The sequence below is a fragment of the Rhea americana genome, unplaced genomic scaffold (genome assembly GCF_003343005.1).
Source record: "Rhea americana isolate MKP2758 unplaced genomic scaffold, rheAme1 scaffold_52, whole genome shotgun sequence".
In the NCBI taxonomy this organism is placed as follows: domain Eukaryota; kingdom Metazoa; phylum Chordata; class Aves; order Rheiformes; family Rheidae; genus Rhea; species Rhea americana.
In genome coordinates, this window is record NW_028186668.1 from 4,260,378 (window position 1) to 4,286,292 (window position 25,915).

General features: G+C 39.0%; 1 protein-coding gene across 2 annotated transcripts in view; it reads left to right on the forward strand.

Moving 5' to 3' along the window:
* The window catches only part of COL4A2 (collagen type IV alpha 2 chain), a 141,954-nt gene that overhangs the window by 64,798 nt on the left and 51,241 nt on the right, over positions 1 to 25,915 (forward strand). For both annotated transcript variants that reach the window (XM_085318130.1, XM_085318131.1), the window contains exons 5-6: positions 25,231 to 25,365; positions 25,447 to 25,491. In XM_085318130.1, coding sequence (XP_085174256.1) covers positions 25,231 to 25,365; positions 25,447 to 25,491 — 180 coding nt within the window. The remainder of the gene's footprint in view (positions 1 to 25,230; positions 25,366 to 25,446; positions 25,492 to 25,915) is intronic.

Here is a 25,915-nt window from a genome sequence, read left to right on the forward strand (position 1 = left end):
CTGAGTCAGTCACCTATAGCTCTCCCAACTGTCACACTTGAGGGTCTGATGCAGACTGATCCAGTACTTGAAGATCAGGTATAAAACGCAGAGGAAGACAGATGAGAAGGATTTAAGAAGTGAACTGAATAGGAAACATTACTTTTTTACTATTTCAGATAGAACTAGCGCATACTGGAAGCACCGACAAAATGAGGAAGTTCGAAACTAATGATAATGTTTCTCTGCAAGACACACTCTAGATTTTACTCCAGCAATTTGAATTTGATTTCATTTTTTGATCAGGCAATTGTCAGTAAGTAACTTGGAATTAAATTGCAATTTCTAGAAATGTTCATTATAAAGAATTGCTAAATCTTTTGAACTTATGCACATTAAGTGCAATAAGTGCAATAAGCCAACTTGCTGTAGGAGAGCATAATGAAGGAATTCAGTGAATGGGAATTACATAAACTCCTCCATTGGTGTTGGAGGACGTGATCTATAAATTAGGAGATTGAGAGTAAACAGGAAATTCCTCAGAACAATTTCAGGATAAAGAAACTATAGCAGCAGATGGAAAGATGTTGCTGTTGGAAGATTTTAGAAGAGTTACCTTTTTAAAAAGAAACAACCACTCCGTCTCTGTGTTTTAGTTGTAAAGTTCAGTTGTGCAGTATCAGAGCAGTGCTAGTGCCAACTAGAACAAAATGCTGCGCGACAGGATTCTTATAAAAAGTTTGTGTTCCCACATAGAGTCTGCACTTTTTATCCTCAGCTTTTAATCATGTTGGCAACTTTTTGAGGGTCTGAAAAGCCCCTAAATATGTTGTCATGTGGATAAGCATCTTTSAATATGTTTGGTTTTGTTCTTAGGGCTATAGCAAGGTAACGGGGAAATGGAAAATAGATATTCCAGTGAAGAGCAAGTGAAACCTTTGAGCCCARTGGATCTTATGTAATGTGAGATTGGTGAGGTCTGTTTTCTACTTATTTTAATGGGATGGATCAGTCCTTAATATTAACTCCTGGTACAGTTACTCACCAAAAGACTTGCTCAGCCTTTTTACCTCCYCAGCTGTTCAGACAACTTCACAACAAAATTCTGCCAACTCACTTTCTACAAGGCTATTCGCAGAAATATGTTAACATTCCCACCCAATAAGAAGAACCGTCAATTTAAGAAAAAAGGCAGAAATCGGTGTCCACAACTAGTTGTAATTTTCGTAGCGACTACTTTGTAATAATTAAAAAAATTACAAAAAAGCAGCAAGAGAGACAGACTGATTAGCAAATAGTTTGAATGCTTAAGATAGGGAATTAAAATGGCCAGTGRTGAGGAAGAAACTTCACATTTAAGACAGTTTCTCAGCAAGCTGCATAATAATGTCCAAACTTACTTCCTTTTGGCACATGTAGTTATACAAAGAAACAGGAAAAGGTTCTTCAGGGTTTTTTTGTTTTGTTTTTTGTGTTTGGGGGGGAGTTTGGGGGGAGTTAGTTCTCTGTATCAGAAGCAAACACTTACAAAGAGCTCAGCCACAAAAATACATTATTCTTACTAGAGAGAAAAAAATAGTCTGGATTTTATGGGAAGTGATATATTACAGCTGGAACGATGTAACCAAAATGATGGTTTGGTGGATCAAGTTCTGGTTCTCTGATATAAGCTTTGTTGTCCCAGCATTACTGCTCTCTGAATGCAAGTGGAGTTTAAGCCARCTCTTAGCTGATAAAGAAGCGTGGCTGTTCGCTATGCAGAGCAAAAATTTTCAAGGCTGCTGTAGACGTTRCAATAGGCAGAAAAGCTGTTCAGTGCTGCCAGCATTGGGCTGCTCAGTTGTTCTCAGATCTAAATATAGAAAACTTCCCATATCACGTTTCTCTCCCTGGAGGTAGACCTCCAGCGAATAGAGCTCGGATGGTGCACAATAAGGATGATGAGCAAATGGGGAGGAACTGTGGCTCGCCTCCTTCACAAAAGTGGACACCTGCATGCTGGACGTGAAGAACTGTGTGTGTGCCTGTAGGCATGTTCGGGTGCATATGTGATAGACTGCTTACTCATGCTTATCTGAACAGAACACTCTTGCAATTAGTATGGGTTTACTGAGAAGAAAATTCACGCAAATAATTGTAATATATTTTCTGTGTAATGTAAAATAATAATGCAAACATGGACTTTGTTAATGCACATTTCCAAATTAGTGTGGTAGACTGAGTAATACCTGTACTGCTACTATTATTATTCACACAGCAATTTGGTCCTAATCTCAAGACAGGGTTTTAGGCATAAAGTAATGTAAATAATAACGTATCATTTCACCACTGCAGAATGTGCTGCCTGTGTAAGCAAAAGAGACAAAGACCTTACATAAGGAAAGGTTATCTGATGATGCAATTGGAAGAACTTTGCCCAGTTTTAAGCAGGAGATCCATGATGGCGCTGAGAAGTAAACTGTTCAGCTACAGAGTGTTAATGCAGTATCTTAGCAATTAMATCATTGTATTATTCTGAATTTCTGCTTGTTGTCTCCATGTAACTGTTTGGTACCAGTCTAAACTAAAGTATACTGTAGGTCCTCTTGCAGTTAGTCCTGGAGTACCGGTGGGCTTACAAGCTCTCTTCCTGCTTCCTCGTGAGGTTGGTGCTCTCCCAGCAGAGCACAGGGCAGAAGAAAGGGAAAAGGGAGGTAATGTGCACCTATGTGCAGTCAGGAAATGGGTGGGACAAGTATCTGCATCCACAAGTTGGGAAGCTGTGCTGAGTCCCTCCATTTGTGTGTAGCCCAGATATCTTGCCAAAACTAAAAAGGAGGAGCCAAATTCTGTCCTGCACATATAAGGACTTCTTTCCTTGAAGATGGACAGAAATCAAGACCTACTCACTTCCTTCTGAAAACTCTAGGGCATTATTTGTGAAAAATCTGATTTCTTGCCTTGCTCAAATGTTTTTTAAATAGTGTAGCTGGATTTTTTAGCAGGGATGCTGACGCAACTCTAAATAAAATTACACAAGCAGCTCAGCCATGATGCCATATTAATCTCAACAAGAATATTCTTCAAGTGCAACTGAGTATTAAACCTATTGCCAGAGTTTGTGGGAGGTGATGATTATGCAGTAGCAACTTTGTTTAACATTTCTTCACTTCTGGGGCTAACAAAGAGTTCTGAAGTGCGCTAGACACTACTAGAAAAGGGAAGGATTTTGCAGCTCCTGGCACTGCCTATTGTATACCAGCAGCAGAAGAAAAGATTTATTTTTGCTTGCTGAATGAGAGAGAGAATGAAGTGCTGAGAGCTCTGTAATGTTTCATACTCTTTTAGACGCAAAGAGCCAGATGAATATTGTTGGAAAGAATGTGTTTATATAAGAATCATATTTATCTCAGAAGCTGGGGTCCTAACATTAGACGAGGTATGGAGTGAAAAAGTTGAACATGTAATAACTCAGCAAAATTCCTACTTCTGCTATGCATTCAAATAAGCTTCAATAACTTACTTTTAGAGGTTTGTTTTCAGAAAAGTTCACATAGAAATTTATGCAACTAAACATCCGCATGTACATTGAGAGAAAATAGAACATGTTCACTGAGAAGGCACTATTTTCAGAAATCCAGTGTTGTTTAACTTTTCCAAGAATAATGGTCACAAATGGTGCTGTTCAAATGCATTCTAGGCTTTCAAAAAAAAAATCATTGTACGTTTTTTATCGTCTAGACAAAATATCAGGCTTGATCTGAGCCTTACTCACTATTGAAGGTTTTTGATAGTGGAATCTGGATGGATTGTTCTGGGATCTAACWGTACATTCCCATGCTCTTTGACTTCATTGATTTAATGGTAAATGGCACATTCTTGGAATGCTTTCTGTGGAAGGATTCTATGTAATATGGATATGAATCAGCATGTGAAACAGTTTGTATTTTAAGTAAAGCAGTTATTCCATCTTGTTATAAGCATGGTTTCTTTCATTCTCAAGTTATTCCTAAAGCTTGTTATTGTGAGAGATTCTGAGCTATGAGGAATTAGAGTTAAAGTAGCTTTTACTATAAACTGCTTTCTAAGAAAAAGGAAGACATTGGAAGTTATCCCATTGCACATCTGGTATATGTTAGGCCCAAATTTGTTCCCAGTTCAGCTGCACTGGTTTAGTACTGGAGTGACTTAATTGAACTCAGTGGAGTTAATCAGGGATGGCAAGGCAATAGAGTTTGTTGCAACATCCTTATTGTTTGAACAGTGTTATCTGTGTACTGAAAGCTAGAATAATCCCAAATCAAGACAATCTTACAGCGAAAGGCATAGGAGTCAAGTCATAGAAACTGGGAATACTTTGATGTCCTTTTTTTAAAAAAAAAAAAAAAAAAAACTCTAAATGGCAGGAGGTGATCCAGAAAACCTTCTTCTAGCAGATTTCTACTGTTCCAGTGGAGACTTCTTCTGAAGCCACTGCTGCATGTTGGTGGATGTCCTATTCCAGCATTGTGTTCACTCCATACTGCCCTTTGTATATCCTTTCCTTTTTTACTAATTCTTTCAGAAAAAAGTAAATCTAAATCTGAGTTTTGATCTGCAGAGTACAAATGTGCTTCATTTCACAGGACAATTTGGGAGAATAAAAGTTAAATGACAATAAGATTGTATTTACATTAAGAGCATAGATGCAAGCTGTTATATCCTTCACTTTAATTATCAAAACCATACTAGTCAGAAGCTAATGAACTATTGTGAATTAAACAAAAACSAAGGAAGACTAGATTTCTGCTAAATCCTCTTTTGCAAGACTCCCACAGGGGGAAAGTGGAATTAAAGTTGCTCTGTAGGAGCAGCTGAGGAGGCTCTCTCCAAGATGAGGAAATCTTAGCTGGAATAAGGCCAGGGGAGCCAGCCTGGTGACATTAGCTCCATTCACAGCGTAGCAGGTGCGAAAGGGCAGGAGACAGCAAGATTCAAACATACTGTCGCGCAGCCTAAAAGGTAGGAAACTGTTCTTARCTAGTGCGTGGCAGAACAAATGTARATAGAGCTGGTTTTGCCATCCTAAAACATTTTCAAGACTTGAGATTATTCCTAAATATGGCAAAACTGAGACTTAAGGACTGAGATACGAAACCACAGTTAGAAACAGAAATACAGACATGGCAAGATAGCTGTGCTCTAGACTTGAACCTGAGCTTTCCACATCACAAGTGAGTGCTGTAGCCATTGCACAGTTCACTAGTATGAGAGTTGGGATCATCTCCCAGCTGGAATTTTTTGTCCAAAAATTCCATTTTGGAATGGGGAATTCTTTCCCAACTTTTTTCTCCCAATGTCATTTGAACCAATACATTCAAAGAATTATTTCTGACAAATTGATGTCTGCWAATAAGGAAACATTCAGTAAAATAATCCTAAACAGCTCTGTTGCTARGGCTCCCTAAGTGAGTCCAGTGCTAAATTCTCTTTGGATTGCCCTCAGAAATTAGTGACTCATATGTAAGGAAAGCTAGCATTATTTTCTTTATATTCCCAGCTTTGTTYAGCACTGTAGTTCTAGAAATGTTATAAAGTATGCAGTGGTTTAGTTTTTGTTTTGGTTTGATTTTTCACAACAGTGAGAGTGAAAGGCTCTTATATGGCCTAGCTGGGATCTGTAGAACTGGTAGCACTTAGTTCTACAGATTTTTTGGCATTAGTATACAGGCTTCAAACAAGTGTTTCATGAACAGAAGTAACTGCAGTTTATTCATTGCTTTACCATCCATGGTCATAACATTTTGCTCAGAGTAGTGCTGCCAAGAGCACACTGTATTCCTGTTAATATTACATGACAGCTTGCGATTTTTTGGAAACCTCCACTCTCAGACTGTTTATCCATCCACATTGATATTTGTCTAAAGATATGTTTTGCAGTCTATTTACTTGTGAATGCGTCAGAAGAGACTTCTACTTCTTTACAGTTTATTGTTTACCGATAAAATTTTAACCAAAGATGTTTAGAATGTTTGTAACAGTTGCCTGTAAATTTCTTTTTCTGCAGTTTTTTTAATGTAAAAACATACAATAATGTAAAAATGAATATGTTTCAATGATAAAAGGTATTTCACCTAATGGAGTATATTTAGTTTATTCTGGCTACTGCACAATCTGAAAAAAAAAAATGCAAAATAAACTGACAGAAGAGGACCTATTGCTCTTCTRTGTTTTAAACTTTGTCATTTGGACCTCATTTCCATGATTCTTTCTCACAGACATTTCCCACTCGTATYGTGTAAAGTCTGTCTAAGCAAGAACTGAAGAATCAGATTTCTTGAAGGGGATTATAATTACTAATAGTATTTCTAACCTTATTTCACCATTGGTWACAAATGCATAACTAGGAGCACTGCGTGAAAGCATTACAATATTATGATTATTTTAATAGGTTTAGGAACTGGGCAGTGCAGACAGATTTTTGAGCAAGTAGATGAGAGTGAGTCGAAAACTCTTCACTGTGACTGCAGCTTGTAAGTAATTTTGTAGGAAGTAGAACGGAGCATGTGAACAATGATGGAAAATGATCTAAGCTGATCAAACCAACTTATGAATGAATAGTCTTTCTGTGGAGATAATGAGGAGGGAGTAGTTTGGAATGGTGTAGGAGAACTTAAACAAGGAGCTCCGTATTTCATACTTGTGAAAGTAAGTGGTTTTGGAATATTAATTTTTCATAGTATTCATGCACATTTTTAGTGTTGTGGTCTTTGTACAGTGGTTGAAGTGTGTCCCTCAGTTGTTATGAGTTTTCTATTACTTTGTAAAGAATCCTATTGTAGATCAATAGCATGAAGATGCAAAATCTTCCCTGCAAGAGGAAGACTAGCAACACTGACTCAGATTTGAGGGATACAAGTAGCGAGCACTGAACTGTTGCTCTCGGTCCACATAAAGACCAGGAAGGAAGATACGACAGTGTAGGATATCACCAAAGACTCAGCTAGGCGAGGCAGATGAACAGCTCCTATGAAGGAAGATCACCTTTCCCCATCCACTCTAAAAAATGGAAATCCACTCAGAAAAAGCTGGTGTAGAGATAGTTGTGTTGTGTGCCTTGTTTCTGCCGCGCAGGAAAGCTAAAGAAAATGTTCTGGCAGATGTGAGAATTAGCTAATAGTTTGGGACATTTTAGTTTGAGCACTGTCATTAACCTGATACCATCAAAAATCATTTATCCCTGTTAGATTTCGACTCTCACATTTGGGCTTCCCTGGCCTTTAGGAGGGACAGTGAGGAAAGCAGCTGCTCCCTGCAGCTCACTTCTCTCCCCAAAACAAATTGGGAGACTTCTGCTAAGAAATGAACCTGAGGTTAATYTAACCAAAAGTAGTTTACAGCCTGCAATTCCTAAGCTGACGTATCAGGCCAATGAGGTGTAGCCAAGGGCCTCCTGGCTTGTAAGGAAGTAGCATATGCAGGTATGCTGGTTGGTGGCTCTTCTTCCAGATGCTGCTATGTATCAGAGCTGCTCTACTGGTGTATCAATGGTGCAATAATCTGTTGTGGAAAAATTCTTCCGTGGAGGAGATTGATATATGATACTTTTGAAAGTATTTGGACTACAAGTATGTTACGAATGATCATTCAATGTTGTGTCATTAAAATCTCCTGAAGGATATATAGSAGTGTTCAAAAACAGGAAGTTTTAAGTACTTGAATTTGCTTAAMAGATTTTTCTGTGACATCCCTCCTACTAATGTTCATAAAAGTAATAATAATAAATACAAATAAAAAGTAGATGTGGCTGCAAGGACCCCTGACCTTGAATGAGTCTCTGAAAATCATATMATTACACTCTGTAACACTGTACTCAATTTGTCTGAAAAGATAGAAGGAAAAACATTTGGGCCATCTTTTGAAAGTCATGAAATGCTTGTTTTTGAAGGCTCACATAGTCCATACGTCAGTCTCTTGTGTACCCCTGAAGCATAAGTTGCTCTTGATGAGCTTTTCTATGAGGACATACAGGAAAATCCTGAGATTTCTCTGACTTAATGTCCACCTAAAATGGCCTGCAAGGTGTCCTTCTGACATTTGTGTCTAACCAGAGCATCACCCTCCAGTCCCTGTCTTCCAGTGGACATGGCATGGTCCTAGACATTTGAGAAGGCAGGCTAGAATGACATAGGGGAGCACAGTATAGATATTAGACATACAGCGTAGCCTTTTCAATAATGTTTTTAATCTCATTTTCCAAAATTCAGGATTAACTGTGTCATCAGTTTCATAAATCTGAAACTGATGGATTTTGTTATCCTGTGTGTTATCCKGTCACGTATCTTTTGCATTTCTTTTATGAAGTCATTAACATCTGCACAGAAACCATATTCTGCAATGTTCTTCCAAGGATCTTCCATTTTAGTGCTCTTCATAAATTTTACAAACATTTGCTTATGTCTGTGTTCAAAGATTGCTGCCATCTGAAGCTTATGGAGCAGTCCAATAAAAAAAAAAAAGCAAATACAAAACTGACAAGAATTTGCTTCAGTGCAGAAGGGCTTGTGTGAGACTTGCTGCTCTCTCAGGCTGGGATAGAGTTTAAGACCCCCGCACAGGTTTCTGCAAGGAGTGAAARAGGACTCTGTGTTGACTTCAGCGAGGTGAGTGTGGTGAGGGTGCTACATGCAGGCTGGAGGGAAGTGTCTTCCTAGGTTTGCGCTTCCCATGTTCCAGCTCATTGCAAAGGGGCGATACTGCTGTTAAGTCAATGCAGACCAGTCTCAAGCCACTGTCCTGCAGATAAATGCCAAGGTTTACCTCATCATCTTATTGCCATGGAAAAAAAAACACCTCTCAGAACTGTCAGACAAACCTGCTCTCTTCTTAAGTGCTGCTACTTCTCAAGTGCCGCTGCTGTGGCAGGCGGGCCTGGGAGCTCTGAGCGCGGAGCAGTGTCAGCACGCACTTGCTTTCCGTTCCCACTCCCGTGGGAATGAGAGGCCTGCAGTTTTGCTGTTCATCCTGCAATCACTCTAAATATCAGGCAAACATGAAGGTAAAAATAAATGTTATAGTACATTTGTTCTTTAAAAAARTAGTTACTGTGTTCAGAGGGTAGAGAAATAAAGAAGTACAGAAATGCGCAAAAACAAGGCAAAAAGGCTATCTGCACTTTATTTCATTTGCAATAGGTTCCCCATTTTGTCCTGTGAACACTCCATCAGGARTCTTCCCTGTTTTTCCGTAGACAAAATACAACTCAAAGGCAACAACATCATTGCAGGAGATGGAGGTGTGCACTTGAGCATCATTTTCTGGGGTCAGGCTTTATCTATCAGTTTTCCTCCCAGGGGTTTCCATGTTGCTTCACTTCTCTTCCCCTCTTCAACTAGTGCTTAATCAAAATATCATTTCTAACTTTTCCAAATAGGATTAATGGCTGGGATATGGCTGCCAAGCGTTTAGAAACGCTGCTGTCACTTGGCACAGCTTCATGCCCTGATTTATTTTGTGGTTTTCTTTTTTTTTTTTTTTTTTTTTTTTTTTTTTTTTTTTTTTTTTTTTTTTTTTTTCTTTTTTTTTCATTGCTTAATATTAACAATTTCATCATACATAGTGAAAAAAAAAGCTCCTTTTGACTGTCAGCGTAGGATCTAATGTTCATATCTCATTATAAAGGGAAAACCGTATCTCTTAAAAATAAACGAATTATTAGTGGTATCTTCATTCAGTAGCACTTAAAAAGACTGGACAGAAACAATTCACCAAACAGCTCTGGGGTAATAAAAATGTGCAGGAGAAAATCACCAGAGTAACTTGTGAAACTAGGAGTCTGCAGGCACTCGTATTTTGTCTGTGACTTGTAAAATCTTTGCCTCAGACCTGCTGGAGTCCATAATCACCATATGCTGAGGCTGAACTGGAATGGTGAATGTTTCCCACTAAGAAGATAATAACAAAAGTAAACTATGCAGAAGGTAAAAATACTCCCTTAGATAATGAATTCCTAGTCATATAGTCATGAAGTGGGCACAACATTCTGAGTGCCTCTGTCAATTAGCAATTTTCTCAAATCATCACTAGTTTCTACTATCAAGAACTACGTATTTGACCGGGTAAAGAGGTCATCTGTTCTCTAAGGTATTATGTGAATGAAATAACAAATAACTTAACTGAAAAACAGTATCCTAGAGCCTAATATTTTGCTATATCTTGAAATACATTTGCAGGTAYTTTCTTTGACATTTTTCCTATATTTTCAAAATACATTTCACAATTCTTTTTTGAGACTTTCTGCATATGTATCTTAACTTGTTGGAAAAAGTTCGGTTTAGGAGGGACTTCTGCAGAAATATTGTAAGTGCCTGTAATAAATACAGTGCTTGAATTTCTGTGATAATTTGAAATCTAAGGCACCCACATCTGAATGCCTAGACAGGCTTTTTTGAATAACTAAAAATTAATTGGAGAATTATAATAAGCCATGTTTCTCTTCAAAAATAAAATAGTTTTATTTGACACTGTCTCCCATAACATCCTCCTAGACAAGCTCGGGAAGTGTGGGTTAGATGAGTGGCTAGTGAGGTGGATTGAGAACTGACTGAAAGGCAGAGCTGAGTGGGTTGTCATCAGTGGCGCGGAGTCTAGTTGGAGGCCTGTGGCTAGTGGCATCCCCCAGGGCTCAGTACTGGGTCCCATCCTGTTCAACTTCTTCATCAGTGACCTGGATGAGGGGACAGAGTCCTTCCTCAGCAAGTTTGCTGATGATACCAAGCTGGGAGGAGTGGCTGATACACCTGAGGGCTGTGCTGCCATTCAGAGAGACCTGGACAGGCTGGAGAGCTGGGTGGAGAGGAACCTCCTGAGGTTCAACACAGGCAAGTGCAGAGTCCTGCACCTAGGGAAAAATAACCCCACGCACCAGTACAAGCTGGGGGCTGACCTGCTGGAGAGCAGCTCTGCAGAGAAGGACCTGGGAGTATGGGTGGATGACATATTGACCATGAGCCAGCACTGTGCCCTTGTGGCCAAGAAGGCCAATGGTCTCCTGGGGTGCATTGGGAAGACTGTTGCCAGCAGGTGGAGGGAGGTGATCCTGCCCCTCTACTCAGCCCTGGGGAGGCCTCATCTCGAGTCCTGTGTCCAGTTCTGGGCTCCCCAGTACAAGAGAGACATGGAGCTACTGGAGAGAGTCCAGCGTAGGGCTATGAGGATGACCAGAGGGCTGGAGCACCTTCCCTATGAGGAAAGGCTGCGAGAGCTGGGCCTCTTCAGCCTGGGGAAGGGAAGACTGAGGGGGGATCTTATCAATGTGTATAAGCACTTGAAGGGAGGGTGTCAAGGGGAYGGGGACAAACTCTTTTCAGTTGYCCCATGTGACAGGACAAGAGGCAATGGGCASAAAYTGAAGCACAGGAAGTTCYRCCTGASCRTGAGGGGGAATTTCTTCCCTGTGAGAGTGACGGAGCACTGGCACAGGTTGCCCAGAGAGGTGGTGGAGTCTCCTTCTCTGGAGATCTTCAAGGCCCACCTGAATGCAACCCTGTGTAACATGCTCTAAGTGACCCTGGTGAGCAGGGGGGTTGGACTAGATGATCTCCAGAGGTCCCTTCCAACCTTACTGATTCTATGGTTCTATGATTCTATGACTTCTCAGAGAAAATTGTTTTGATGTGTTTTTAGTTTTTGCATCCACAGTCTATCAGCATTAGTAATGCTTTCTGTATGCTTTCTGATAGCTATACAAATGCTTTTTGTATAACGCTTCATTAAAATTCTTCCTGGCTTGACTAATCCTTGTGGGGTGATATTCCAATTTCTTTTTTTGAATTAGTTATGTCTTCTCAATGTATCTAGTATGATCATTTGTAAAAACTAGATAAAATCATCAAGAGCAAAATGAATATGCAAATAGACAATTTTGTGCCTTTCTTCATTGCAATTGGGTGAATATTATGCAACTAGTGTTGCATTGGTATACTGTTATAACTACTAGTATAACTATATATATATACACACACATATATATATACTACTGGTATAACTATAATTAACTGGTATAACTAAAAATAAGTTTTCAGTGAAGGTATACCACTACATGTCAAGAAATGCCCTCCGCCCTTACCTGTTTTAAAGAAATTATTACGCTTTATAGCTTATGTTAGATCTATAGAGATCTGAAGACAACAAACTAAAGGAGGAGTAAATACACATATAGACGTACACCAATTCTGTGGGTATCACAAAAAAATCTAAGAGCTGCAAATCAGGTAAACAGATATTTTTTGATTCTTAAAGGAAATTCTGAAAGTCAAATATTTGGCCATATTTGGTTAATCGTGGTTATTACTGAAATAACTTTGAGGTTACCATTCTCTAGGCTATCTGTAATCTTCTTGTAGGTAATTAAATTCTATACGCTGCATGTCCTGGATTTGTCTTGTGAATAATTTTAAAGATCTCGAACTATCCGTTYTCTCCATGTGAATATACTTGAAGACCCCACGATTTTTCTTTCATGAAGTAAGTCATGCTAGGGAATTTCTGTAAGAGAAAGGTCCTTATATTTTTGTTCGTCTTTGCAGCTTTTACAAGTTTTACAAAGGGAACAGCTTGGTTTATTACTGTATGCTCACATTCTTCTTTAAGCTTTAACAMATACAGCTTCTACCCGTGCAGATTCTCTCCTATATGCCCTTATCTGCACAGAGACTAACAGTATTTTCACTGTCTGTGCCTGCTGGGGACTGTGCACACTGTCTCTAAGCCAGTGTGCACCATTTATTACACTGTAGCCATCCTCTGGCAAAGACCTGGAATAATCAGTTCTGCAATATTAATTAGAACATCGGAAGTGTCCATATATCTATAAAATGCCTTGAGATTTAAATTTGTGGGGCATCTCAACTGTCTGCCTTAAGTAGCTTATTGGTGAAAGAAGATTAGCTCCGAAGTGTGCACGTGGACAGTTACCGTAGAGCCTGTGAAGGGCTGTTGCGCTGACAGGCAGCTTAGCCTGGAGTGCCTCACCTGGGCATCCACGTTATGGCAGTCTGTCTTTGTTAACTTGTGACCTGAAACTTTCTGATCTGTCATCAGTGAAAATTTAAATCTCCATATCAATAAATGCAGTCTCTCCTATTGGACTGCTTGAACCATCTCCACAATTACATTATTATAGGTTGACCAAGACTTTGCAGCACTGACTTTTTTTGACACAACTAATACTGCAAGCAGACTATGTTTTTTTTTGGTTGGTTGGGTTTTTTTTGAGGGGGCACTAATTTTATAAAACTTGGAAGCACTCCAGAATCAGAATCTAAACTCCTGAAGATTCAGTTCTGTATTTGAAGCCTTAGACCATTCCTCAGTGATGGGACCCAGATTAGTAGTCAYGACAAATTCTTTAACAATCTCTGTTATTCCTGTGGAATGTGAAGGTTCCTTCTGYTGCTGCTGCTCTTTGTCTGGAAGGCTTTTCTTTTCCTCTAAATTAGCTGCAATTCCTATCGTTAGAGAACCATCTTCATTTTCTCCAGGGCCTATCAAATTAGTGGGATCTCCTTTAAGAAAAAAACAACTCATCATTACAGATTAATAGTTCTTTCACTCCCGCAGTGTCTGCGGAGTGAAAAGGAACAAATGGTCAAAAAGAATGGCCTGTTCTGATTCTCATTCTGATCCTCTGGTGAACCAACCATGGGACCCAGGCTGTCTGCCATAAACAATTTAAAGCTTTCCACTAGCTTTTGAAACAGAAGCTTGAAATAATACATGGGTTTCCTCCTTGAACAGTTATAGAAATATCTGCTTTTGATGTTTTMTAGAACCTGTTCTCTTTCCTATGAATGAGGAGATATTAGAACCTGCAGAAGATGAGGGCACTCCTGGCTTCCCCTTTTGCTACCTGAAAGGTGGCATTATAGAAAGTTTAGGGCTTTCACATGAATGTGGAGTACTATATCATCATATTCAAATACATACTTCACTCTTGTCTCTCTTCTGGACTGCTGCCACAAGCTACATGCAACAAAGAAAGTATTTTATTCAGCTAGATGATATAGAAATAGTTCTCTAGAACTCAAAGCAAAGTATTTTAATCTCCTTCTTCATGATTTAAAAAGAAAAAGAGAGAGACAGGCCTGTGAGGGACCACAAAGACATTGCAACCTCCAGCTGGTTGCAATAGCACTTTCCCCAGATCATTTAGCTCTCTTAAATCTTTTAGCTTTATCTGGTAATGTTAACATATAAATATCTTCTGTGAGACAGTGTATACAAAAGACAGGGAACTTGTTTGTGTTATATCAAAGACAACTGTTGTCAGTCTTCAGTATTACCATTCATTACCTAAAGATGGCAAGAGCTCTCATAGATCGGTTACTTAAACTATTTATTGATTGTGGAGGCAAACCCAACATGAAGCTGRACTCAGTTTAAAGCCTATCAAAGTGATTATGTTAGAATGTTTTTAGTGTTAACAAGTGACATTAAACTGGGACACCTAAAGGTTCATTTAACTTCAGCTGATTTAGGAACAGGATTCAGCAGAATTCCAATAGCTGAAATCTGTAGAGCATCTGCACTGATACTAACATCAAGATTAGCAGCTCCTGTAGGGAAAACAACTGTGCAGTCCTCATGCAGATGATCTCACGGCACCCTACTGTTCATGAGACCCATCTGTCCAGAAGCATTAAGAGAAAAATAATTCCACTTGTTCTGCGTCAACAATGATTCTTCACAATGCTGTACATGTGTCTCAAAACTCGCAGACTTTCCTCACAGTTCAGAACCCACTCATCTGTGCTTCCAGGGAACTCGGAGACCGTCCCAAACTTTAAATTCCCAGGACTGGAGTGTGAGGGTGTCCAAGCTCTGCACACAGTCCTTTGCAGATGCTGCTAGAAAGTGTATTCTGGGTTCCCATGTAAAGAGGATATATAAGGGGGACCAATGCACAGCACATCRTAATGTCACAGCCTCTATAAGAGAATTAAATTCTTTTGAGGGCTAGAACAGCCAGTAGTAAATTGCATTTGAATGATCAAGTCAGTTTTGATAGCTGTTCCCATCACAAAAATAGTTACAGATTTGTTTAAACAGAAGAGGAGCAGAGAATGGAAAAATTGGCATATGATAGACTGAATTCCTGCAGGGGTTTTAAATTTCACATACTCTTAAACTCATGGAGTCTAATGAGCTTAACATTTTGGCCCATTGCACAATTTAAAAATTTCAACAGTGAATGGTTTTTGGACAGAAAAAAAATGTTCTCACAAATACGAAAAGTGAACAGATGTTACTATTGGTGCTTCCAACGCCTACTGACAGAAAACATCTGCGCTGAACTTCCTGAATTTTAAGATCTTGAGAACACTCCCACACACCAATGAAAGCCATTTGAAAATAATTGGGCTGGCAGATCAGTTTTTGAGTTTATTACTGAATGTTCTAATACGAGCAGGTGCTGGTTGTTGTCTTGTCTTCAAGAGCCTAAATAACCAAGCAACGAGTTTACAATTATCTGAAGTAAAACCTCTGGCTCACTTTTGTTATACAATTTTTTGCTATTTTATGTGGATTGTGATTTAATAAAAGGAATAAAAGAAGATTGATCCARTAAAGTCAATGGCTAATGAAACAAACGCAAAGAATGAAATAAAATTTCAGTGTAGGGTTTAGCAGATTAGGAGAATTACTCTGTATTGTACGTTGCCCTGGAAAGCATCTGGCTTTTTTAATCCTGTCAAAACCCACGTTGAATGAACAGAATTTTCTCCTGTTTTGAAAGCATGCCCATTTTGCTAAAAATGTCCTAAGGAGTTCACTGTCCCTCAAAATCTTCAGTCAAACATTTAATAGGTACCATGACCAAATTCTGCCCTTTTATGTAAAAATGGTACCATAACTGTCTCAAAGTAACTGGGAGTTCCCTGCTTCCTCATGCTCCACGCCCATTATYTTAACATTTGTCTGATTGGAAGAGCAAATTTGGCAAAATGACTTTCCTCTCTGGTGAATTTCTTGGTTGAAATCAAACTAACTTTCTCCAGTTAATTGAATGATAATGAATGTTTCCCAACACTACATCTTGCGGTAGTGTTCTGTAAAATATCATTAGCTCATGATCTCAAGTCTGCTGTTCATGTTTTAGAAATGTTATTTTGAATCAACTTTGTTATTTTAGTTAACTCTTTATTAAAGACTTAGTATTTAGATAGAATCCAGAAGGACAATATTTACATGTCAATAGAAGTAAATTATTTCCCATCCTAGACTTGAACTCCTGACTATGTTATTAGACTCCAAGTTTTATAGTTGTGTTAGATTGTTGCCCTCARTTTAACCAATGTAAAAATGAGTAATTCCGTTCATCACACTTCCATTCTCACGCTGACCCAAAGCATCTGGCTGGAGTACATGGGGTCAAGCTAGCCCCAGCTGTGCGAGGTCTGCAGACTTCTGGAATCCAGAGATTTCAGAAATCTTCAGATTTCCCCACTGCCAGAGTACATACTTTAGTAGGGTCCAAAGTAGGCAGAAATTTTGCTATGCTTTAAATGAAGATGATAGAAGCTTAGCTAARAAGCTATAAAGAAGTGCTGGTATTTATGTGACACTTTGGATTCTCCACATTYGGGGTGCATTCATTTGACCTAGTCTGAATGTCTTCACTAGGGTATATTGTGCCATAAGATCCCCCCCTCTTGATGTGAACTTTGCATAATTACRCTGAATCTACACACATAAACCTCATGAGGTTCAACCAGGGCAAGTGCAGAGTCCTGCACCTAGGGAAAAATAACCCCACGCACCAGTACAAGCTGGGGGCTGACCTTCTGGAGAACAGCTCTGCAGAGAAGGACCTGGGAGTATGGGTGGATGACATATTGACCATGAGCCAGCAATGTGCCCTTGTGGCCAGAAAGGCCAATGGTCTCCTGGARTGCAGGTCGAAGGAGGTGATCCTCAGCCCTGAGGAGAGCCTCAGCCCTGGTGAGGCCTCATCTTGAGTCCTGTGTCCAGTTCTGGGCTCCCCAGTACAAGAGAGACATGGAGCTGCTGGAGAGAGTCCAGCGTAGGGCTACAAGGATGACCAGAGGGCTGGAGCACCTGCCCTATGAGGAACAGCTGTGAGAGCTGGGCCTCTTCAGCCTGGGGAAGAGAAGACTGAGAGGGGATCTTATCAATGTGTATAAGCACTTGAAGGGAGGGTGTCAAGGGRACRGGGACAAACTCTTTTCAGTTGYCCCATGTGACAGGACAAGAGGCAATGGGCAGAAAYTGAAKCACAGGAAGTTCYGCCTGAVCGTGAGGGGGAATTTCTTCCCTGTGAGAGTGACGGAGCACTGGCACAGGTTGCCCAGAGAGGTKGTGGAGTCTCCTTCTCTGGAGATCTTCAAGGYCCRCCTGGATGCAACCCTGTGTAACATGCTCTARGTGACCCTGCTTGAGCAGGGGTTTGGACTAGATGATCTCCAGAGGTCCCTTTCARTCTTACCAATTCTGTGATTCTGTGATTGTATGATTCTATGAAATGTCTGCATTTGTTAATAAATATCATCCTTCAAAAAAAAGTTATTACAAGTCCTATCATATAATACAGTAGAACATGCTCACCAGGTAGGTATATTTGGTAATTATGTCTTAACTCCGATCTTAAATTTTGTGCCAGTGAATTACCACGAAGTAAATCAGGCTGCGAATGCRTAGCCTGTCAGCAGTTACACCCCTGTTATCTGTGTGCATGTGCTGACCCTCCTGCAGCTTACTTCTCACAGAAAATAGAGTGAGATGTTCATATTTACTACACAGTGAAAGCTTGAATGCATGCAGATCCCACAGAAAACTGATGTATTGCAAACTCAGACCCTAACTTGCCATCTTACAGTTTGTTTGTGCAACCATACCAGAGCAGAAATACTGCTTGTGGGTTTTCAGAGCTGTCACCTTCCTATTCTGCAAACAAAAGCACCCTTCCCCTCTGCCCACCACTTCCTTCCCACATCTTTTCCTCCTTCTTCCTCTCCTTTCCTCCATGTAATGACTTTTGAAGATTTAGCGTGGAAATCCTCCTGCAGTTTTGTCTAGTCTTGCCCTTTCTGATGTTTATCTTGAGGGAACACTGCCATGGCCCCAGTATCATTCTTTCTAAAGCCGCTCTGCAAAATACAGAAAACATTTATGATATATACTTRTATGTGTTTTGTGACATCAAGAAACTCTTAACTGGTTCTTTTGAGTTTTTGACCTACATTCCAGTGTGCATTTTCTCTTATGTATGTTTTATCTTCTTGGGTGACATAGCAACTTTCTGGAAGATCACAAATGAGATCAAACCGTGGGAACAGAGAACAGTACAAAATTACTTCAGTTATTGACTGCAGAAAAGAACTGTGGCTTCTGGTAAAGAGAATCCTTTCATAGCTGTTTTTTATGGAGATTTAATGTTTATTCCTTCCTTAATTAAAAAAAAGACTTCTGCAAGCTGAATCACTGCTCTGGAATTAACATTAATGTCATTTGGTCACTGCTGTCCTGAGAGAAAACACTGCATGTCCAGACAATGTAGTTGAAAGAGCAGCAAATTATTACCATACCATTAGACCGAACTAAATTCATTTTTTTTTAGTTATTTTTAACTTAAAGTTTTTTATATTTTTTTTTACTTTTAAGCTTCTATAAAGTAGTGAAAGATGAATTAAAAATAGAAAAAAACATAAACCATGTGGAGGTTTTCTTAGGCCTATTAAGTCTATCAGTACCACTCCATCTTTTAGAATTTAATATTGTGTAGTTCAAGGCGTATGAGAAAGACTTATTTCTATTATGAATTGTCAAGTTCGATCATACAAGTCCATCTGTACCTAATGCTGGTAAACCATCATGACAAGCTAATTCCCGCCCWACAGTAAAATATGGATTGAGAGCATGCATTTAAGAAGATGCAGACATGTGGCATTAAATTTAAATCCAGCAATCCCCTGGAGAAATAAAACAATAAAAGTTTTGCTCATTCCTCTAAGAACACTATGTTTTTCTATTACACAAGATAAAAAGACTGAACAATTAAACACAGGGCACATAGGGCGCTTAAGGAAGCCATGCTACACTCTTTTATGATACATTTCATTCCACTTAATTCTAACTTTCCCAGCTATTCCACTGCCAGGCATTTTGCAGAAGCATTCTGCTTTTGTTGCCTTAGACCTAACACAAAGACATTTTGACCCTACCTGAACTCCTTATCAGATTTCCTGAAGTTTAGTGCAGTCTGTAAACCTGCACCTGTGTTGCTTAACATCACTTCAAGCTGCAAGGGTTAGTGCCATCTAGTGAGGAGCTTTCGAATTCTCTCTCCTGTGCTAAAGTAATGCAGATCAAGGTAGATGGASTATCTTTTAGAAAATAATCAGTGTTGGTGTACTGAAGACATAGAAATAAAAATGAAATGCTAATGTGGTTAACAACCACGTCAGCAGAAGCTTCAAGCTTTTTTTTTATCCCAAATAAACTTTCTTTTCAGTAGGTAGCATTAGTTGCTCGGTATGTTTTGCCCTGTGCATTTACATTTTCTAATATTCAGCTGAATTTCATGAGCTTATTGTAGTTTAGTTTGACCTAGTTTTCCCTCCTAAAATTGCACAATGTTGTCTAAATCTTGCTGAAACAGAACTTTGAGTTGCCGAGACACATGGAACCATTCTAACTAAATTACCAACGTAAAGCACAATCCATTTATGACTCCATGGCATAGAAATGTACCAGTCTCTTCTGCATCTTGGTAAATGCAATGCTCATGGGTGACTGAAGTTGTGCCCAGTAGAGCACTGCCTTGAAAGCAAGGTGTTTGTGAACTTGTTTTATTCTAGTAACTGTGGAAAAGTGTATGTAAATGAACAAAAAAATGTGRTTTTAGTCAGGCTGGTGGGAAAAAAAGGCTGCACACATATCCACGCTATGGAGGGATTACACCAAAAAACTGTAGAGATGTTATAGACCCTATCGCTCTTAAACTTACTTTGGAATTGGCATTGTCCAAGGCGCTCCCTGGAGGTCTGTCTTGCACCAGGCAGTATAAGGCATCACGGAGGTGAGCCCTCTGACTCCAGATGAACTAGTTCAGCTGCTGGGAGCAGTTTACCTATGGCACTAGGTTTCTCCTCATTTTATCAGATGTTACATTTTAGATTTTTCAGTTTTTTTTCTATGCATCTGCTGGCATGCCTTTTCCTGGATTAGCCCTTTTAATCAGCTCAAAAATTGCCTACTTTCCTTATACCCTCTAGGGAGGTTTTATTCCCCTCCCTAGAGAGTTGCTTCCTGTTCTGCTTGATTCTGTCTTCTATTAGTGGCATTAGATCTAGGTTCTTGCAGTCACTTCCTTTCCCCATCTATTTTTGCGGTAACTGTTCCAGTCCAGTTTTACTCCCACTTGTCTATCACACAGTCAGATCACCATTGCCACGGGAAGTGAACTTGTTCTTTCAGAAATGACCTTTTTTGAAATGTCAGGGAGCTGACCTCTTTTCTTCGTGTCYACTGCTAAATAAATTACGACCTACAAGGGTCATTTCCATTTGGGGAATACTGAATCATCACATTCCGTATACCAGAAGTAGTTACAAAGTAAAAGTCTATCATGGAATAGGGTGAAATGGGTTCAGTTACAGTGAAGCTGTGCYGTAATTCTGATTCTGCCTTCTCATTATTCCAATCACTAATTTTCTCCCTTCTCCATATGTATGCATCAGTAGGGATGTTTCTTGGCAATTCATGAAAATGTCTTTGTATTTTAACSTCTTAGGACTTTCGCTTACTCTCTCTTTATTTGTGTAACAACTTGAACAATTTATTGGTCTCAAAATTAGCACAGCTTCCTCTACCAGTTGTTTCCATAGTCCAAATCTGTCAGTAATYTAGAAAGAAGAAATCATTACAACATGATATCGCATCTATTGGACTGATCCTAAAAGAGTTGGAATTTAAAATTATAGTTCCGAAACATTCAGTATAGATTTAGAAGTCTGTTTGGGATCTTCSTAAGTCCACTGGAACTTAATCACAAAATACAGTTATTAAATTAAATCACAACCATGATAGCATTTTCTTTCATGTTCCTCATTGGACAAGCATTGATATATATATACAAGATTGAAAACATTTTCTGGGAAGATTTCCTCCAGGCTTCTTAAATTTCTGACCTTTGCTCCTCTCTGTGAATAGATTTTTGCACATGGCTTTGYTGGCCACGTGAATTGTGTGAGACCTCTTCTAGTTGGTCATGGGAAGAGCATAGCAGGGACTGTCTTTTTCRAAGTGTATGCTGACATTGATAGCTTTGCAATTCATCTGAATTGTAATGGAAGTTTARTGTAAGAGTGAACAGGAAGATAAAAGTTTTCAATAGTCTTCAAGATATTCCATTGAGCCATTTCTTCCTTTTCTTTTCACGTGCTCCCTGTAAGGAGATTGTCAGATAATACGYCACACACTCTTGTGTAAGCCTCTTAACGCTGGCCTGCAAAGGTACTCCTGAGGAGGACTGCGTGGTCTGGGTTCTGAAAAAGTCCCAGTTCACCTCAGCAAAATTTGAAACCTTCTACTAGAGAACAGGATGGGCAATAACACATTTTTACATTGCTCTGTTTTTCATTTAAGAAAAAGGAGTGTCAGAGAGAGTACATKGTGAGTAGTTTAAAATATGACACACAGAGGGAGCATACTTCCCTAAGCTTGCCCTGTTTTTGGCCTGAAACTTTTATCTGGAGAGGATATCAGGGCTCTAGAGACCTTTCTAGGATTTCTGAACCTCCAGGAGCATAACCTGAGCACATGTTTCACACAGGGAAATTCAGGACTCTAATAATTCAGTCAAATAAAGCATCATTCCACTTTTCTATTGACTGTCTTTGCTTAAGCCTCCTTAATGACCTTTGCAAAAGAGGTAATGTTCTCAGGTCATCTGCTAGTGAGCAAAGGACAAACTTGTTCAACAGAAGATCTAAGATAACGTAGATTAGAAGTTGACATGTCTGAGTTAACAGAGGTTAACAAAGTTAATTCAGTTAACAAGCTGAGTGACTTACTGACTAAAGAATTACACAAAGATTGTCATGATACTAAGTACTTCTCCAGCTCTAGCAGTAGCCTTCTGATCCCAGAAAGATCAGTTATATTGTCCTTATTGGAARTAATAGAGTACTTCATCCAGGGACATCCCTATTTCTCAGTAAACAAATAGTCTGACAGATGGCAGAAAAGTATGGGGAAGGGGCACTGACTCTCTTCTTCTTTTTCCATTCCTTGTTTAATCCTTCCTCCATATCAGATYGGAAAATGGGGCTGAAAGTGAGAGAGTGGTATTTGGTATCAGAATTGGTGATGTAACTGTATCCCATGTAACACTGACTTTGAAATATTATACCTCTGTGTGCCCCCTGGAGAAAGGTATGCACCCATTTGGCTATCTGAACATAACTGGTGTTTTATCAGACTTGCAATTAAATGTTTTACATTGTCTGCTGTGCAAGACAATATACACAAATGGGTGTATATATGCACTAAAAAGACTTTCCACATGTCTCAGGTGGATGAATAGCTACTGGAATTTATTTGATCATCTTCAGCTTTCATTTACTTCAATGCARAAATGAAGTAACACTTTCAATATACATAATCCAATTTTTTGGTGMGTTTGGGGAATGAACTAGAAGATTTTTTTTCAGAACTTCTCAAAATTAAAATTGAAATATGAGCCAACTCAATTGCATTTYCACAACTGTGTTTGAATAATTTTCTGTGTTTTTATGTTTTTACAGATGTATGATATACACTTTCTTCCTCTTWAAGATCCCTTTCCAGATATGGGTGGGTGGTCTCTACTTTTTTAACCACAATAGGTAAGAAAAGTRGAGAAAGGGTGGCAGCAGGAAAGACTTCTCTTTCCTGACCCCGGAGCTCACACTGGTCTGTTCTGGTTCAGKTTATTCTAGACTTTAATTAGCAGCTTTCCATTTGAGACAGATAACTAAGAAAATAGTATCTATTGTGAATCTGGCTAGGCAAGGATTTGCACTACGGTAGGATAATTTCCAGAGATTCACAGATTAAAAACAAGCTGAAAACTATTAATATGGAGAAAGATGCAGCAGTAGTAGCAAATTGTGAGTGACATAAGTAAATGAGCTACCACTTGCTCAGATGTGTGTGCCTCCTTGCCAACAGAAATCGTAATATATTTTATATCYGTTCATATGACTTTTGTATCTTCTCAATTTGTTAACGTAAAAAATGAAAAGAAATTGGCCTTCTAAAACCTGATATTCCCCATGACTTTTACAGCAGGCTTGCTCTAGAAGCAGAGGTGCGATATAAAATTAGGATTGGTTGTAAGCACAGGACAGATTCTGTTTCACTCTGACAACTCAAACAGTTAAATCCACTGTGTCCTTCAGGCATTCTCCTAAGCATTCAGCTCTGTCAGATTAATCGTAACAGTACAGTGAATAAGGTGCAAGAGATCCATGCTGGTGGCTCGTCCCTGAGGAACTAAATGCATTTCAGTCTGCATACTGGCTCATTCCTGGTCTTTTCCAAGTGAAAATTGCTGTTTTGTATGTTGTTTCATTATGTCAGCTTCTTGGTATAGACTCATTTGAAACAATACAATTTTAAAATATAAAGACATATTCAGATAGCTTTACTGTCAGTTTTCCACAAAAGCTATATGGAAAATTGATTTTTTAAAAAAAACAGAAGTAAGGTAAGTTTCAGTTATAGTGTTTGTTTTGGAGTTTGTCATACAAACAACTAGGGTAGTTTTACAYAGAGCTGCAATAGATGAGTTTTCATTATAAATAGATGGTTGACAATGATATTTTGGAAGAGTGTTGCAAATGGGCCTATCCCTTAATAGAATAAAGCAAAGTTTGCCTAAAATTCAATAAGGTACTATTCTGTATCCTGACTACTACTTTCTGAATTCAAGGGAACTAGGATATTTTGAAGTTCATTTCTTTCAATCACCACACTGCCCTCCTTCATCTCCCCCTCCCACCCCCATTTCAGTGGCATTAAATRAAGTTAAATTAGTAGTAACCTACTTGGGCAGGATTTACAAGATCTCTTAACTCTTTCTTTCCAGGTATGAGTGAGCATGGGAAAGGAAATAAGCTGTTGTAGGTGGAATAGAATCTATATTTTATGCTAAAATAAGATATTATTGTTTTTATTAGCTTGTTTGTATATATATTAGTGTTCATGTTTTGCTGTAATTCTTGCTTTCTGAGATAYTGATATTGTTGCAGAATGGTTTTGTAAAATCTAACTGCATTTTAAAAATATGTTCATTAGACAATTAGAGTGTCTTGATAAATGGTGTATTACACTTCAAATATACTTCTCAAGAGATTACTATGATTTATTATTAAAGTGGCATTAGTGCACTGAGTATTGTAGAACATACAAAACATATGTGCTGTTGGTGACACTCCATTTGGAATGGTTTTCAGATGGTTTGGTTTACAAATCTCAGACATACTGTCACAACCCCATCACTTAAAACCACCACAGAGTCGTTTCAAAATGATCTTTTTCCCTATTGAGCCTTGTGATGTTGGCAGTCAATAGTGGATTATTTTTAAACAATGTTTGAAGTGGCCTGAAGAGAGTCATTAGGGCTGTTTTACTGAACCAGCACTGGGAGGGAACTTTTAATGATGGGGGAGCCCTGGGTGCAACTCKTCAACTTATGTGGATGCCATACCCTCATAGCCTGCATGTCTAGTCATCTTTAGACTCTGTGGTTAAACAGAAATATCATCCCACAGAAGCAGAAAGTCTTGCTATTAAATATCTGGCTCCATTTGTAAGAAATATGCCCATTAAGTAGATTTCACAATGAAGCATATTTTATTTGGAGTGTACTGTAATTGGTTATGTTGTAGGTTATGGAGTATCACTCTTGAGCAGCCAGTTCTCCTTCTTCCAGAGAAATTACTTTCTTTTGTAGAGTAACAGGGAATATTCAAGTAGGAAGATCTTTTTTATTGATTTGTGTCTTACTTTCCATTTATTGATTTTGTCAGGCACAATGTAGTCACTGTTCTCGGAGCTTCTCTGCATGGTGTTTCCAGATGACGTTCATCAAAGAGTCTGGCCTGCTGGAGCGAGATTCTGTGTTTATTTTCTCTTCAAGAGATTGACTCCATTGCAGTAGTGATAACTAATCCAGCTTCATGCATTACAACTGTTCCTAGATAAATGCTTCTTTATTACTTTTATCAGGGCCAGCCAGGACTCCTTGGATCACAGGGGTTCACTGGACCACCAGGATTGATGGGGATCCCAGGAGTGCAAGGTCCCAAAGGTCACAAAGGTGAAAGAGGACCTCCAGGAATAAGTGGACCCAAAGGAGAAATGGTAACTTCTGATATCAGATGATTCAGCTAATGAACAAAATACTAGGACAAACATCATTTTAATTGTGCTGTTTTAYTGTAGGGACAAAGAGGAGTGACCGGATTCCCTGGGGCAGATGGCRTTCCTGTAAGTAGACAATTACCTCATGCTTTAGAAATCACCATCTGCAAATATTTCAGATTGGTTTAACGCCTTTGTACTTGAAGTAAAATCTTTGGRCTAAATTCTGSTTCAGCCATATACACACTTCTAAGYCATTGCCATTTCTTAAACTAAGTGAAACTGCAGCTCTATAACAAGAGAACAGAATTTTTGCCCCATCTAACTCCCTCAGATATTTAAGGTCTGTTTGCTTTGGTCCATGGATAAATCCATGAAAAGGAACAAAAGAGGAATAATGTTTCCAGTGTCCCTGGAGGTTATCCAGCTAGACATGTTTGTTTGTAGGAGAGAACTGTGAGATAAGTGCTTCACCTCTCTTAGCCWTGTGAGCAAAGGACACCAGTAGGTCATTCCTTAATTTTTTCAGAGTTTTAAAGCACTGAGAAAA